Below are 13,957 nucleotides of genomic sequence, written 5' to 3'. Positions count from 1 at the left end.
ACAATTGTTGGTGGTGGGTTTAGCACCTAATAATTCATGCTGATCTTGCAAAAATGAAGGTATATTATTGCATCTAATGTCAGCATACTCATTGACTTTTGGATGCAGGTATGGAGAATTATTTCTGCAATAATTCTTAAGTAGCTATTATCCTTGAAGATTATAATATGTGAAGCTATAGTTTTGACATTATCTGTGGATCAAGCTGATATGAAGCTGCTGTTGCTAATTGCCATAAAGACAATTTTATCAACTTGGAAGGACAATTCTATGCTCAACTTCAATTTGGATGGGGTCTGTTTTGCAAGTTCACAAATTTGAGTTACCTTTACTGATAAATTGGGAACATCCTGCAAGGTATTAAAAGTTTGGTCTTTCTAGCTTATTTAAATATGTCAGAAAATGATCATTAATAAAGAATATATAGCAGTAATAGCTCTTTTGTATAAGATTGTTTTATATTTTAATGTCTGTGTATTGTATTACTGTATTATTTTTATAAATTAATAACATTTTCAAGGATAAAGAAAAACGCAAACACTAAAAAGAATAAAGCGAGGAGTTGAAAAAAAAAAATCCCGATCCAAGACTACATTTCCCAGGATTCCAGTCACCATCCCTCCCCTCTTCTGGCAGAGTGACAGCGGGGGCCGGGCCCGGCGGATGCTCTTGAGTTAGCTCGGGACCAAAAGTAAATGCTTCAGCCATGGAGGAAAGCAGCGGTGGTAATACGTTCACAGGCACCAGTTCTGGAGATCCCCGTCCCCTCTCCCCACAGGCGACACCACCACTGCAACGGCTCCACCTGCCAACGCCGCCGAGTGGAGCGACCGCCCAGGGTCCGACGTTGCGCTTTGACAAGAACATCAAGCAGGCCTTCTACAACACGGGCGCGCTCATCTTCGTGGCCATCTGCTGCGGCGCCGCCGTGCTCGTCTTCTTCATTTTGGAGGCCTTCTTGCGGCCGCTGCTCTGGGCCGTGCTCTGCGGCACCTTCCTGCACCCTTTCAAGACCTCGCTGACCGGGCTGGGGCGGCGCTGGTTAGCCGGACTTCGCAGCTCGCGCACGCCTATCGTCCTCGGCGCCTTACTGCTGCCCATCAGTTGCGCCAACCAAGGCGTCGAGATGCTGGGCGCGCTGCTCCTGCTGCGACGTGTGCGGCCGCTCTTACCCTTGCTGGCGGCTGCGCCGCTACTCTACGCCCTCTACTGCCTGGGCGCCGCCCTCGGGCTGCGAGTGCTCCTCGGCCACGCCTGCGCCCTCATCTACGTTGCCCTCGATTACTTCAGCTCTCTCTGGGTAAGAGTCTCTCTCTTGTGCGCGCGCGCGCGCCTGGCAACCGTTATCTGCGCCAGATTAGTTTTACTGTATAGACGTAGAAATATGTGTGTCGAGTACGGTTTCAGGATTGTATGTTGGTTAATACTATGTTCAAACGAACCTCTATAAAACATTAGAATGAGTGTTTGAAACTGGAAAGGCCAACCACATATCCTATTTTCATGTTTTTAACCTGAAATAACAATGGGACGATAGTGTTCTGTTGCATATAGTGGTGTAATAAGGGAGGGGGGAGCAGTCTGCCCCGGCCTGGTCTTGGTAGAGGTGCCAGCACCCGTCCTTCTCTCTGCACCCCCGTCCCGCTATTCGTATCTCTTTAATTTTCCTTGTGTGAGAAGCATTACGAACTTGCTGCCCGCATCAGTGTCGTATCTCTCTGATGTCACTTCCGGACCCTGCGCCTAGGAAGTGATGTCAGATGGATAGCCAGGTAGCAAGCTTATGATGTTGCTCCCGCCTGGAAAATTAAAAAGGAATGGGGGAAGGGATGCACTATATATAAAATTATGCCACCCCCTATGAAAAAAATAATTTAATCAAGTAAAATTTAAAATACCGTAAATAAAATATGGAAACAACATTAAACTCACAGATACACCTCTAAAGAGTAACCTGATGGCTAGATTATTAGGCTGAGAATTAAGAGGCAAATTTTTAATATTCAATGCAGAAGCATAGGGCCTCTTTTATCAAACTGCTTTTTGCAGCAGACTGATTTATTGCTGTATATTAAATGTACAATAGTCAGTCCCTGCTCAAAAGAACTAAGGGGTCCTTTTACTAAGGTCCATTGAATATAATGGACGTGTTAGCATTTAGCTCGTGCTTAATCGGCTACTGCACCATGGTAAAAGGACCCTTTGGTCTAATTATGAAACTGAACAAAAATACGTAGTTAAAAAATATACCGTGCATACTCGAATATGTCGATCCGCTACCAGTTGAAGCTAGAATTATATTTAAATTTTCATGTTTATGCTATAAGATGTAGGTAGGCTTTGCACCCACTTATCTTTTGAGACATTTTGTCTTTCCAGCAAACATTTGACTAATGCAAGGAAATTCTTCATTTTTGTTTCCGACACTAAAAGGGTGTACTTCTAAAAGATTTCTGGAAAAAACTCTATCTTATCAGGCTGATGTTTTGGAGCAATATCATAAGTGATTTGATCTCAAACCCATTTTCTTACCAAATATTTAGAAAATCCTTGAAGACTTATTTATTTGATAAATTTGCCTAAGAAACTTCAGTCATGTAATGAATATGTTCATGAATGTATTTCTTCTGTGTTTGGCAGATTCTCTTGATATAAACTTCTCTGATCTGTAAGGTACTGTGGGTTAAAATAGATTTTATTATTATTAAGATGAGGTACCCATTTTCCCCCCAAAAAGGAGGAAAAAAGGTTGACTCGAATATAAGATGGGGGATTAATATTCATGTGCCCTGCCCCCATCCTTCCCTTCCCTGCCAGGCTCTGCACCCAGACCCCCTCCCTCCCTGCCCTGAATGGCTGTCTCGAGTTCTCGCGGCCCAACAGTGTACTGGGCATGAGCAAGCTATCCTCGCTCCTGCCCGACACTGAGCCGCTCACTGAATGGCTGCTGCGAGTTCTTACGGGACTAGTAAGAACTTATAGCAACCATTCAGGAAGCATGTCAGCGCCAGGCAGGAGTGAAGGTAGCTCGCTCATGCCTGGTATACCGCTGGGCTGCAAGAACTCAAGGCACCAATTCAGAGAGGGGCTCAAAATGGGGCAGGAAGGGGCAGCACGGGATCTCTCCCGTCTCCTATCCCGGCTGATTGTCCCAATTTTTTTTACTTCCCTTCCGCCTCCCCTTCTAAATCCCTGTTGGTCCAGCGGTGTACCGGGGATTTAGAAGGGGAGGTGGGAGGAAGGTAAAAAATTGGGACTGTCGGCCAGGACAGGAGATGGGAGAGATCCCATACAGCAGGCCTGGCGGAGGCCTACAACAAGTCTGGGAGAGGGGTGGATGGATGATGACCCGAATATAAGCCGAGATCCCCCAATTTTGGGTTATTTTTTTGGCCCAAAAATCTTGGTTTATATTTGAGTATATACGGTATGCTGTTCATGTGGGGAAATACAAAGGGAGAAGTGATAGAGAGGGTAGGGGGCTACAGATGGAATGACAAACAAATGTGGTGCTTTACAAATTGGTAGGGTTAAGACCTAGAATGCAGTTTTGAAAAAATGGGCCTTCATCCTGGACTTGAATACCTCCAGAGACGCAGCCCGTCGTACCGAGTCAGGCAGGTTGTTCCAGGCGTATGGTGCAGCAAGGCAGAAGGGACGGAATCAGGAGCTGGCTGTAGAGGAGAAGGGTACAGACCACAGACACCCGATGAATGGAGTTCCTAGGGCAGAGTATAGGGAGAGATATTGAAGAGCTGCAGAGTGAATACGCTTGCAGGTCAGTAAAGGAGTTTGAACTGTATGTGGAAATGGACAGGGAACCAATGAAGCGACTTAAGGAGGGGGTTAACGTGAGCATAACGACCTTGGAGGAATATGAGGCGTGTATTAGAGCATTTTTTGTAAATTACTGAAAACCTATCTCTTTAAACAATGGGCTTCACTGAAACCATGATGTTTAGCAATATTATGTATAATTTTCAGTATTTTTGTTGTTAATCACACTTTCTAAATTTTTTGTAATCTTTTGTAAACTGCTTTGAATCCAGTAGGAGATATTATCATTAGCGTTTACCTCGCTGACCCACAGTAAAAAGTTCTACCACGGTTTGGTAAAAGGGGGCCATGGTGAAGAAGGGACATAACAGAGGCAGATGAACTGTGATGACAAAGATAGAGCGAACAGCAGATCAAACATATATGTGGAGCAAAAGAATTTAGTACAACAAATGCCTGATGTATTTGCAAAGGCTGCATTAGAGGCAAAACTATAAATAAAAGATAACCAAATTAAGTATATGACAAAAATAATATTTATTTTAAAAAAATGTAATACCGTTTAATACCTACATGTATGTTTTACATAAAAACATACATAAAATTTGAACGCTATATACATGCTCAATGAAAAGAAGAAAAAACACAGCTCTTAAAGCCACCTCACACAATTCAAAATATCTATCACATAGCTATAGATATATACTCTTAAATAATTAAAAACATAAAAAAATATATGCTCAAATCGTATACTGTATAAACCATGTACATATAAGAGGACCGTGCATAGAAAGACCAATGGGCAAATTATGTCAAAAAGCAATTATAAAAATGTAAACCATGCATATACAAACAGAAGAAAATCAACAGGCTTAGGATGACCAGTGGATAAAACCAATGTGGAGCAAGTGGAAAAGGTTAGCAACAGAATGTCTATTAGGTGCAAATAATTTAGAGCAGTGGTTCCCAACCCTGTCCTGGAGGACCACCAGGCCAGTCGGGTTTTCAGGATAGCCCTAATGAATATGCATGAGAGAGATCTGCATATAATGGAGGTGCCAGGCATGCAAATCTACTCCATGCATATTCATTAGGGTTATCCTGAAAACCTGACTGGCCTGGTGGTCCTCCAGGACAGGGTTGGGAACCACTGATTTAGAGCACATACCTAGAGAAAGAAAGCAAAGAGCAAGCATCTCTCTAGAGTAATCCGCTATAATAAAACCCTTAGAGGGGCATAATCGAAAGGGACGTCTAAGTCCGTTTACGTCCAACTCGCAAGTCGTCCAAAGTAAAAGACAGCCTAAGACACATTATCCCAGGACAAACAGGCAGGTATTCTCACTAGTGGGTGATGTCATCCAACGGAGCCCCGACGCGGACGTCTCACAAGCATACTTGCTTGTAGAAACTTTAGAAGTTTCCAGTCGCCCGCACCGCGCATGCGCGAGTGCCTTCCCGCCCGATACACCGGGCGCGTCTCCTCAGTTCTTTCTCTTTGGCGGAGCTGAGAAGTCTGCCTTTGATCTCTGCGCAAAGTTCCTTCACTTGTGCCTTCTGTACCCGCGGTTTTGAGTTTGTTTTTGGGCTCATTATCGTTTGCTCACGTTGCGTTTTCTTGTTTTCAAAAAAAAAAAAAAAATTTTCTTTAGATGGTTCGACCGGGCAGGCCTCGTGGTCGGGGCCCCGCGGCCTCGATCTTGCGGCGGAGCTTTTTCGGCCTATGTCCCGGCCTGTTACCGGTTTTAAAAAGTGTGTCAAGTGCCAGCGCGCGATTTCGTTGACGGACCCTCATCGACGCTGTCTTCAGTGTCTCGGGTCTCAACATCTTCCGAAATCGTGCCAGCCTTGCTCCACGCTTACAGCATGTGCTTTTAAGCGTTGCTGCATTTTGTGGGAGTCGCTGTTCAGCATGGAGGCGTCGACGGAGCTGCCCGCGTCGCAGAGCGCCACGCCTTCGACTTCCACTTCAGCTTCTTTGGCCTCGAGTCTGCTCAAGCCTGCCTCGTTCGTGTCGGCTTCGACTCTGATGCCTGCTGCGGTGCCTTCCGCTGTCTCCTCAGGTCAGGTAACGCAGCCTCCCATTCCTCCAGTGGTGCTCAAGGTGCCCAAGGCTTCTAAGCCTAAGCCCCCGGGCGGCCGAGTTAGCGATGTCCGTGCTGGAGGTCCCATTGCAGATGTGGAGCCCTCTTTGCCGGCTTCGTTCCATGCCATTATGGAGAAGCAGTTTGTCGAGCTCTTTACTAAGATTGGGCCGACGCTTCTCTCCCAAATCCAGCCTGGGCACGCGGAAGCCTCCCGCGAGGTCGAGCCGCCTCCGGTGCCTCCTCGATGCACACTCTCGCTGCTGGGAGCAGAATCTCAGCGAGTGTCTGGTCTGGCTTCGGGGCATGCCTCGCAAGAAGCAGGGTCTTTGGCCTTGCCTCCTTTGGAACTGATACCCTCGATGCATGGCGCATCCATCTTACCTGGACCGGAATCTTCCTTCTCGATGCCGAGCCTCGAGCCTTGGGGAGTGCCTCGGGGGGCTTCGTCTCAGCCTCCGCTGCTTCGATCCACAGCCTCCAGTCCCATCTACTCGGTAGCTGCCTCGTCTGGGCTTCGCTCGCCTCGACGCTCGAGGCCTGCTTCTCAACACGGTTCCGGTCATCGATCAAGGCATTCATCGAGGCATTCATCAAGGCATGACTCGCCTCGTCGGAAGCAGCCTTTTCGGGAGTTTTCCCCGGATTACTCTCCTCCTCCTATGCCGGAACTCGAGGACTTCGGGGGTTCGTTCTCTCCCTGCCGGTCCTCGGCCTCAGCGGACCAGGCTGCCTCGTCTTCTTCGAGCCCGTCTCGAGGCCCGGCCCTGGCTGACCAGTTGTCCTTCTCGTCCTTCCTGAGGCAGATGGCGGTGGATCTGGATATCACCCTGGATTCGGGTTCCAAGTTTTCTAAGGAGTATTTGGAGACGATGCATCTTCCCCAATCTCCTGCTGAGTCTCTCCGTCTGCCTCTCCATAAGCTTCTGGACCAGACCTTCATGAGATGCTTCGAGACGCCGTACTCCATCCCTGCGGTCCCAGGGAAGTTGGATGCCCGGTACCACACGGTGCACCATAAGGGCTTCGACGGGGCGCAGCTCTCTCACCAGTCCCTATTAGTTGAATCCTCCTTGAAGTGGTCTCATCCCTCCCAGGTCTATGCCTCCACTCCTCCTGGCCGGGAGGGCAAAACCATGGACAGATTTGGCAGGCGCATCTACCAGAACTCGATGATAGCTTCTCGGGTCCTGAATTACAGCTTTCATTTTGCGACCTACTTTGAATTTTTTCTCTCCATTCTTCAGAAGTTTTTGCCCTATCTGGACTTTCAGGCTCGCTTCGAGTACTCGAAAGTCCTGGCTTCGTTGTCCCAACTCCGCCTGCAGATGATGCAATCGTCTTACGACGCCTTTGAACTCTCGGCCAGAGCTGCTGCGTGTTCGGTGGCCATGAGACGCTTGGCGTGGCTCAAGACCATTGATATGGACCTGAATCTCCAGGACAGGCTAGCGAACGTTCCCTGTGCGTGAGCGGACCTTTTCGACGAGTCCTTCGAGGCGGCGACGGAGAAGCTGTCCAAACATGAAAAATCCTTTCAATCTATTCTCTGCCAGAAGCCCAAGCCTGCTATCTCTCATCTGTCTCGCCCGCCTATGATCTATCAGAGGCGCTACCCGCCGAAGCAGGCCCCGACCATTCGTCCGCCTGTGAAGAGGCAACACCAGCAGAAGCCCCAACAAAAGCCTCCACCTTCTGCTGTTCCCAAGGCCCCCCAGCCTTTTTGACTGTCTCGTAGGGAGCATAACTTCCATCGTTCTGCCCTCCCCATTTTTTCCCATCGGAGGTCGTCTCCATCACTTTTACCATCGATGGACGGCTATTACCACCGACCTCTGGGTCCTTTCCATCGTAAGAGAGGGATACTCTCTTCAGTTCCATCAAGTTCCTCCGGAACATCCTCAAAGAGAGTATCCTTCCAACTTAACCCAGACCGCCCTTCTTCTTCAGGAAGCTCAGGCTTTGCTCCGGCTTCGTGCCGTCGAGCCGGTCCCTGGGGACCAACTGAACAAGGGTTTTTACTCCCGGTATTTCCTTGTTCCGAAGAAGACGGGCGATCTGCGTCCTATTCTGGATCTCAAAGTGCTCAACAAATATCTGGTCAAAGAAAAGTTTTGCATGCTGACCCTAGCATCTCTGTATTCCCCCCCACCCTCCCTCAAAGACAGCAGCATGCTGGATGGGATAGCAGAGAGAGAGAAGAAGATAGAATGATGCTGGATTGGGAGAAAAAGATGGAAATAAAGAAGGTAAAAGGGGAAATGAGAGCCTGAATATGGGTAGGTAAAAGGAAGGGAGAAGGGCTCTTGCTGGACAGGGAGAGCAGGATAGGGGTGCTGCTGGCCAGAGGGGAGGTAAAAGGAAGGGAGACGGGCTACTGCTGGTCAGGGGGAGCAGGGAAGGGGTGCTGCTGGACAGGGCGAAGAGACAGAAAGAAAGAAAGAAATGCCTAAGTCTACACAACTAGTACCTTTAAATAAGACTAGAAAAGGTTTCAAATACAAAAGTCAGCAATAGAAGCTTAATGCAGAAATGAAAACCAAAAGAAACAGAATATACTACATACCCAGAGACAGTGGCTTACAAGGAAGAGAGGTGCTCCCTTGCGTACCTCTTGACATGTTCACTGACTTGAGAAGTGCCGGCCTCGGCTTCCTTCTGATATCACATCCTGGTTCCGCAACCAGGAAGTGACGTCAGAAGGGAGCTGAAGCCAGTGTGAACAGGAGGTGGAAGATGATGTTCACGCCAGCAAACATTTCAAGAGGTATGTGGAGAGAAGGATAGTATATCCACCAATATGGCGCCTGGGGCAATCCGTCTCACCTTTATTTCACCACTGCCCAGAGAACTCAATTAAAGAATATGTCTCTGGTTCAGTGTTCCAGCAGCAGTCTAAAAAGAGTAAAGCAAGTAAAATGAACTTCATATCTAGAAATTTAGAATGTACTTCTTTCTGGTACATTACTCCAGCAACAACCTGAGACGAAAAAAAGAGATAATTTTTAATTAAAAAATAATACTCACAATCCCACAACAGTCTTCCACTAACTACTTCCTGAATGTCATTTGTGTATATCAAAGAGGAAGTTTAAATAGTTAGTAAAGGTCAGAGGTCATGCTTCTTATAGAATTAAAAAAAGAAACTTATTTATTTTTATAAACTTTACTAAATACAATACTAAAATAAAACCAACTATTGCCTGAAAAAAATTAAAATAATAAAATACAATGAAGCTCCATTTTTGGTGATTTTAATTCATAAAATTACAAAAAAAAGTCAAAATTAATAAACTACCTAACACCAATCTGAAATCACTAAAAACTGTTTTGAAAAAGGACCCATTTTTCCTTAAAAAAAAAAATAATGGAAAAAGTTAAATGCTATAAAGGCCATAATCAAAAGAAACGTCTAAGTCCGATTTGGATGTAGGGCGCTGGTCGCCCAAAGTCAGCAATGGCAAAATGTCCATTCTCGAAAAGTATGTCTAAAATATATTTTTTTGAAAATCATCTCTCTGTACATCCAGCCGTTTGATCATCCATACTGCCACTACATCTGTATACCACATTCTTGACCAAAAATACGACCAAGCCCCAAACACCCAGATCAAGACCTTTTGGATGTGGGAAGGGCCAGCATTGTGATGGACTGGCCACCCAGACATGGCAACAGAGCAGATGGGCACCTTACAGGGCACAGCTGTGAACCTCACAAAAAGGCTGCCACATAAACATCTCACCAGAACTCCCTTATAGGTTATGGTGAGCCACCCTAAAACCCACTATACCCATCTGTCTACAACCCCAATAGCCCTTATAGAAACATAGAAACATGAAGGCAGATAAAGGCCAAATGATCCATCTAGTCTGCCCATCCGCAGTAACCATTATCTTTCAAGTTTCAAGTTTATTATATCTTGATATACCACTTTTACATACCAAAGTGGTTTATATTTTTACAGTGTTGAAAAATTTATTAAAAATTGAGGGAATAGACAAACTAAAAGTAACTATTAAGACAAAAATTGAAATGAAGGGAGAAAGGGTAAGGATACAATATTAAAAATAAAAGGAAAAGGTACAGGAAAAGACATCAGGGAAGTAGGGTTGTCTGGAGCAAGCATCTGTGCTTTTTTGGGTTTTTATTTTTCACTAGCTGATGCCCCGGCGTTGCACGGGTATTTAATTATAGCAATAACACTGTAAATGGATTCAAATAAAGATACTTTATAGTGGTGAGTGAAATTATTTTTTTACAGCTTAATAAAAAGTACAATATTCAAATTATAATGTAAAATATTTGACAAAATGAATACAATACAACTAACGCAAAACGTGATTATAAACAACACTTTTAGTTTCACCTCCTGGAGCAAGAACATATAAATTCTTGGGTGAACTCACCCTTGAGCAAGCAACATAGAGTTGTGGGCCGCGAGACCCCCAGAACATATCACCCCAGGTAGTGAGGGATCTGCATACCAAGTTTCGTTCAAATCGGTCAAGCCGATTTTGAATTACAGTGAGAATGGCAGCTTTTTACATTTTTTCCATTGACATGAATGGGTGAAATCTGATTTACTGTTTGTAGCTCCGCCCACGTGTGCAGGTGGGCCGCGAGACCCCCAGAACATATCACCCCAGATAGTGAGGGATCTGCATACCAAGTTTCGTTCAAATCGGTCAAGCTGATTTTGAATTACAGTGAGAATGGCAGCTTTTTACATTTTTTCCATTGACATGAATGGGTGAAATCTGATTTACTGTTTGTAGCTCCGCCCACGTGTGCAGGTGGGCCGCGAGACCCCCAGAACATATCACCCCAGGTAGTGAGGGATCTGCATACCAAGTTTCGTTCAAATCGGTCAAGCCGTTTTTGAATTACTGTGAGAATGGCAGCTTTTTACATTTTTTCCGTTGACATGAATGGGTGAAATCTGATTTTATGTTTGTAGCTCCGCCCATGTGTGCAGGTGGGCCGTGAGACCCCCAGAATATATCATCCCAGGTAGTGAGGGATCTGCATACCAAGTTTCGTTCAAATCGGTCAAGCCGTTTTTGCGTGATCGCAGCACATACACACACACACACATACATACCTCCGATTTTATATATATATATATAGAAGATTATCACTCATAAGTGTCTTTGAAGAGAAAAGTTTTAAGATTGATTTTAAAGTTATTTAAACTATTTTCTTGCCGTAGGGTTAGGGGAAGAGCGTTCCATAGAGTTGGCACAACTACCGAGAATGGCTTTTCATGTTGTGTCGTAGAAAAGCTGTCGGATTGAGGGAATAGTCAGAAGATGTTGCTGAGATGATCTCAGTGACCTAGAGGATTCGTAAGGAATTAAGGGCTCCTTTTACAAAGGTGTGCTAGCGTTTTTAGCGCATACACCGGATTAGTACGCGCTAGCCAAAAACTACCGTCTACTCAAGAGGAGGCGGTAGCAGCTAGCATGCGCTATTCCGCGCGTTAAGGCCCTAGCATGCCTTTGTGAAAGGAGCCCTAAAAGCCTGTCAGTGAACATGGGGGAATGATTGAGTTGAACTTTAAATGCTAGTAAAAGAGTTTTGAATGAGATTCTTTGAGTGATGGGTGTATTTTGAATTATTTGTAATCTCCTGATCTGTTTTTGAGTGATTCCCTGATAGAAGGAATTGCAATAGTGTAAGCTGGAAATGACTAAAGAATGTATTAGAATATTGAGAGAGTTTGAGTCTAGAAGAGATGAAATAGAGCGTATCATCCTTAGTTCAAAGAAACATTTTTGCACTACGGAGCTGGTTTGGAGTTTGAAAGAAAGAGTATTGTCAAGAATTACATCTAAAAGTTTAATAGTCGGTACAAGTTTATTAGGTATTTATATACTGCCTATCAAGATTATCTAAGCGTTTTTTTTACAGTCAGGTACTCAAGCATTTTCCCTATCTGTCCCGGTGGGCTCACAATCTATCTAACATACCTGGGGCTATGGAGGACTGAGTGACTTGCCCAGGATCACAAGGAGCAGCGCTGGAGTTGAACCCACAACCCCAGGGTGCTGAGGCTGTAGCTCCAACCTCTTTGCCACACGCTCCTCCAGTACAAGTTGGATTGGAATGGAAGAGATGCATAATTGGTATTTCATCGTTTCATTTTCTTTAGTTGGAAAAAACATGGCCTTCGTTTTGGCAATGTTAAGGGCGAGTAAATTTTGAGATTGCCAGTTACTAATGAGGGTAAGTTTTTGGTTGATTTCCTGAATTTGCGCACAGTTGTCTGATTGAATAGGATGAATGAGTTGAATATCATCCGCGTATGCAAAGATAGTAAAGCCGACGGATTGTGCGATAGTAAGAAGAGGAGAAAGAAAGAGATTGAATAACGTTGGCGATAGAACAGAGCCTTGAGGTACACCTGAATCTTGCGTGTAAGATTCTGATGAGGATATTGTAAGGCAAACCTGGTATTGCCTTTCAAAGAAGTAAGATTGAAACTATTTCAATGCGGTCCCTGAGATACCTAATGATTCAAGATGGTTAAGAAGAATTGAATGATCGATAGTGTCAAACACAGCAGACAAATCTAATGAGATCAAGAGGACTGATTTTCTTTATCAGTGTCATTCTGGATGGTTCTGACTAGGCCTAGCAGCAAGAGCTCTGTGGAGTGATGCGGTCTCCGAGAGATCCCACGTGCCTATCCCAGACCCTCTTGAATTCAGCCACAGTCTCGGTCTCCATCACCTCTTCCAGGAGACTATTCTACACATCTACCACCCTTTCTCTAAAAAAGTATTTCCTTAGATTACTCTGGAGCCTATCACCTCTTAACTTCATCCTATGCCCTTTCATTGTAGAGCATCCTTTCGAATGAAAGAGACTTGACTTGTGCACATTTACATTACATAGGTATTTATACGTCTCTATCATATCTTCCCTATCCCGCCTTTCCTTCAAAGTATACAGATTGAGATCTTCCAGTCTGTCCCCATACGCCTTAAGATGAAAACCATGCACCAATTTAGTAGCCTTCTTCTGCATTGATTCCATCCTTTGTACATCTTTTTGAAGGTGCGGCCTCCAGAATTATACACAATATTCTAAATGAGGTCTCACCAAAATCTTATACAGGAGCATCAATACCTCCTTTTTCCTACTAGCCATCCCTCTCCCTATGCATCCTAGCATCCTTCTTTCACTGGCACCTTTTCAATCTACCATATTTTTCGCTCCATAAGACACACTTTTTCCACCCCCAAAAAGGGGGTGGAAATAAGAGTGCGTCTTATGGAGCGAATACCCAAACCCCTCCCGTTACCTTTTTGTAAATTCCAAGGCCCTCCATCGCTGGAAGCGGCTGCCCCCCCCCCCCCGAACCTATTTTTAATTAATTAGGCAAGGCAGCTCCCGGCCTCTCTCCCCCCCCCCCCCAACCGTTACCTTTTTTAAATTCTGAGGCCCTCTGTCGCTTGACGCGGCTGCCTGGAGCACTGACAGCTGACGTGGCTTCCTCGGAGTCTTCTTCCCTTGAGGCAGAGCAGCGCACAGGGCTGCTGGCCTGGTCCCGTGCCGCTTCCTGCGAGAGTTCTTAATAGGAGAGTTCTCACAGGAAGTGGCACGGGACCAGGCCGGCAGCCTTGTGCACCGCTCTGCCACAAGGCAAGAAAACTCAGAGGAAGCTGTGTCAGCTGTCAGTGCTCCAGGCAGCCGCGTCCAGTGGGGAGGGCCTCGGAATTTTAAAAAAGGTAACCGGGGGGGGGGGGGGGAAGGAGGGCCGGGAGGGGGGGAGGGAGGCCGGGAGCTGCCCTGCCTAATTAAAAACAGGCAAGGGGTGGGGGGGCGAGGGCCTGCCTGCCTGCTGGCTGAATTAAAAATAAGAAGGGCAAGGTTGGGCCTGCCTGCCTGCAGGAAGGCCTGGAGGGGGGAGGCCTGCCTGCCTAGGAGATCTACCTGGGAGGGGGGTAGGCCTGCCTGGGGGATATGCCTGGGAGGAGGGAAGCCTTCCTGCCTGCCTGGGGGGGCTACCTGGGAGGGGGTAGGCCTGCCTGCCTTAAGGGCTACTGGGGGGGGGGTAGGCCTGCCTGGGGGGTATGCCTGGTAGGAGGGA

General features: G+C 46.1%; 1 protein-coding gene across 2 annotated transcripts in view; it reads left to right on the top strand.

Moving 5' to 3' along the window:
• The first annotated feature begins 591 nt into the window (after window positions 1–591).
• The window catches only part of TMEM245 (transmembrane protein 245), a 201,473-nt gene continuing 188,107 nt past the window's right edge, over window positions 592–13,957 (top strand). The window contains exon 1 of one of the 2 annotated variants that reach the window (XM_033930622.1): window positions 592–1,300. In XM_033930622.1, coding sequence (XP_033786513.1) covers window positions 707–1,300 — 594 coding nt within the window. In that variant the 5' untranslated portion in view covers window positions 592–706. The remainder of the gene's footprint in view (window positions 1,301–13,957) is intronic. The other variant, XM_033930623.1, reaches the window with a different exon arrangement.

The sequence above is a fragment of the Geotrypetes seraphini genome, chromosome 2 (assembly GCF_902459505.1).
Source record: "Geotrypetes seraphini chromosome 2, aGeoSer1.1, whole genome shotgun sequence".
Taxonomy (NCBI): domain Eukaryota; kingdom Metazoa; phylum Chordata; class Amphibia; order Gymnophiona; family Dermophiidae; genus Geotrypetes; species Geotrypetes seraphini.
This window is presented reverse-complemented; position numbering and strand designations above follow the sequence as displayed.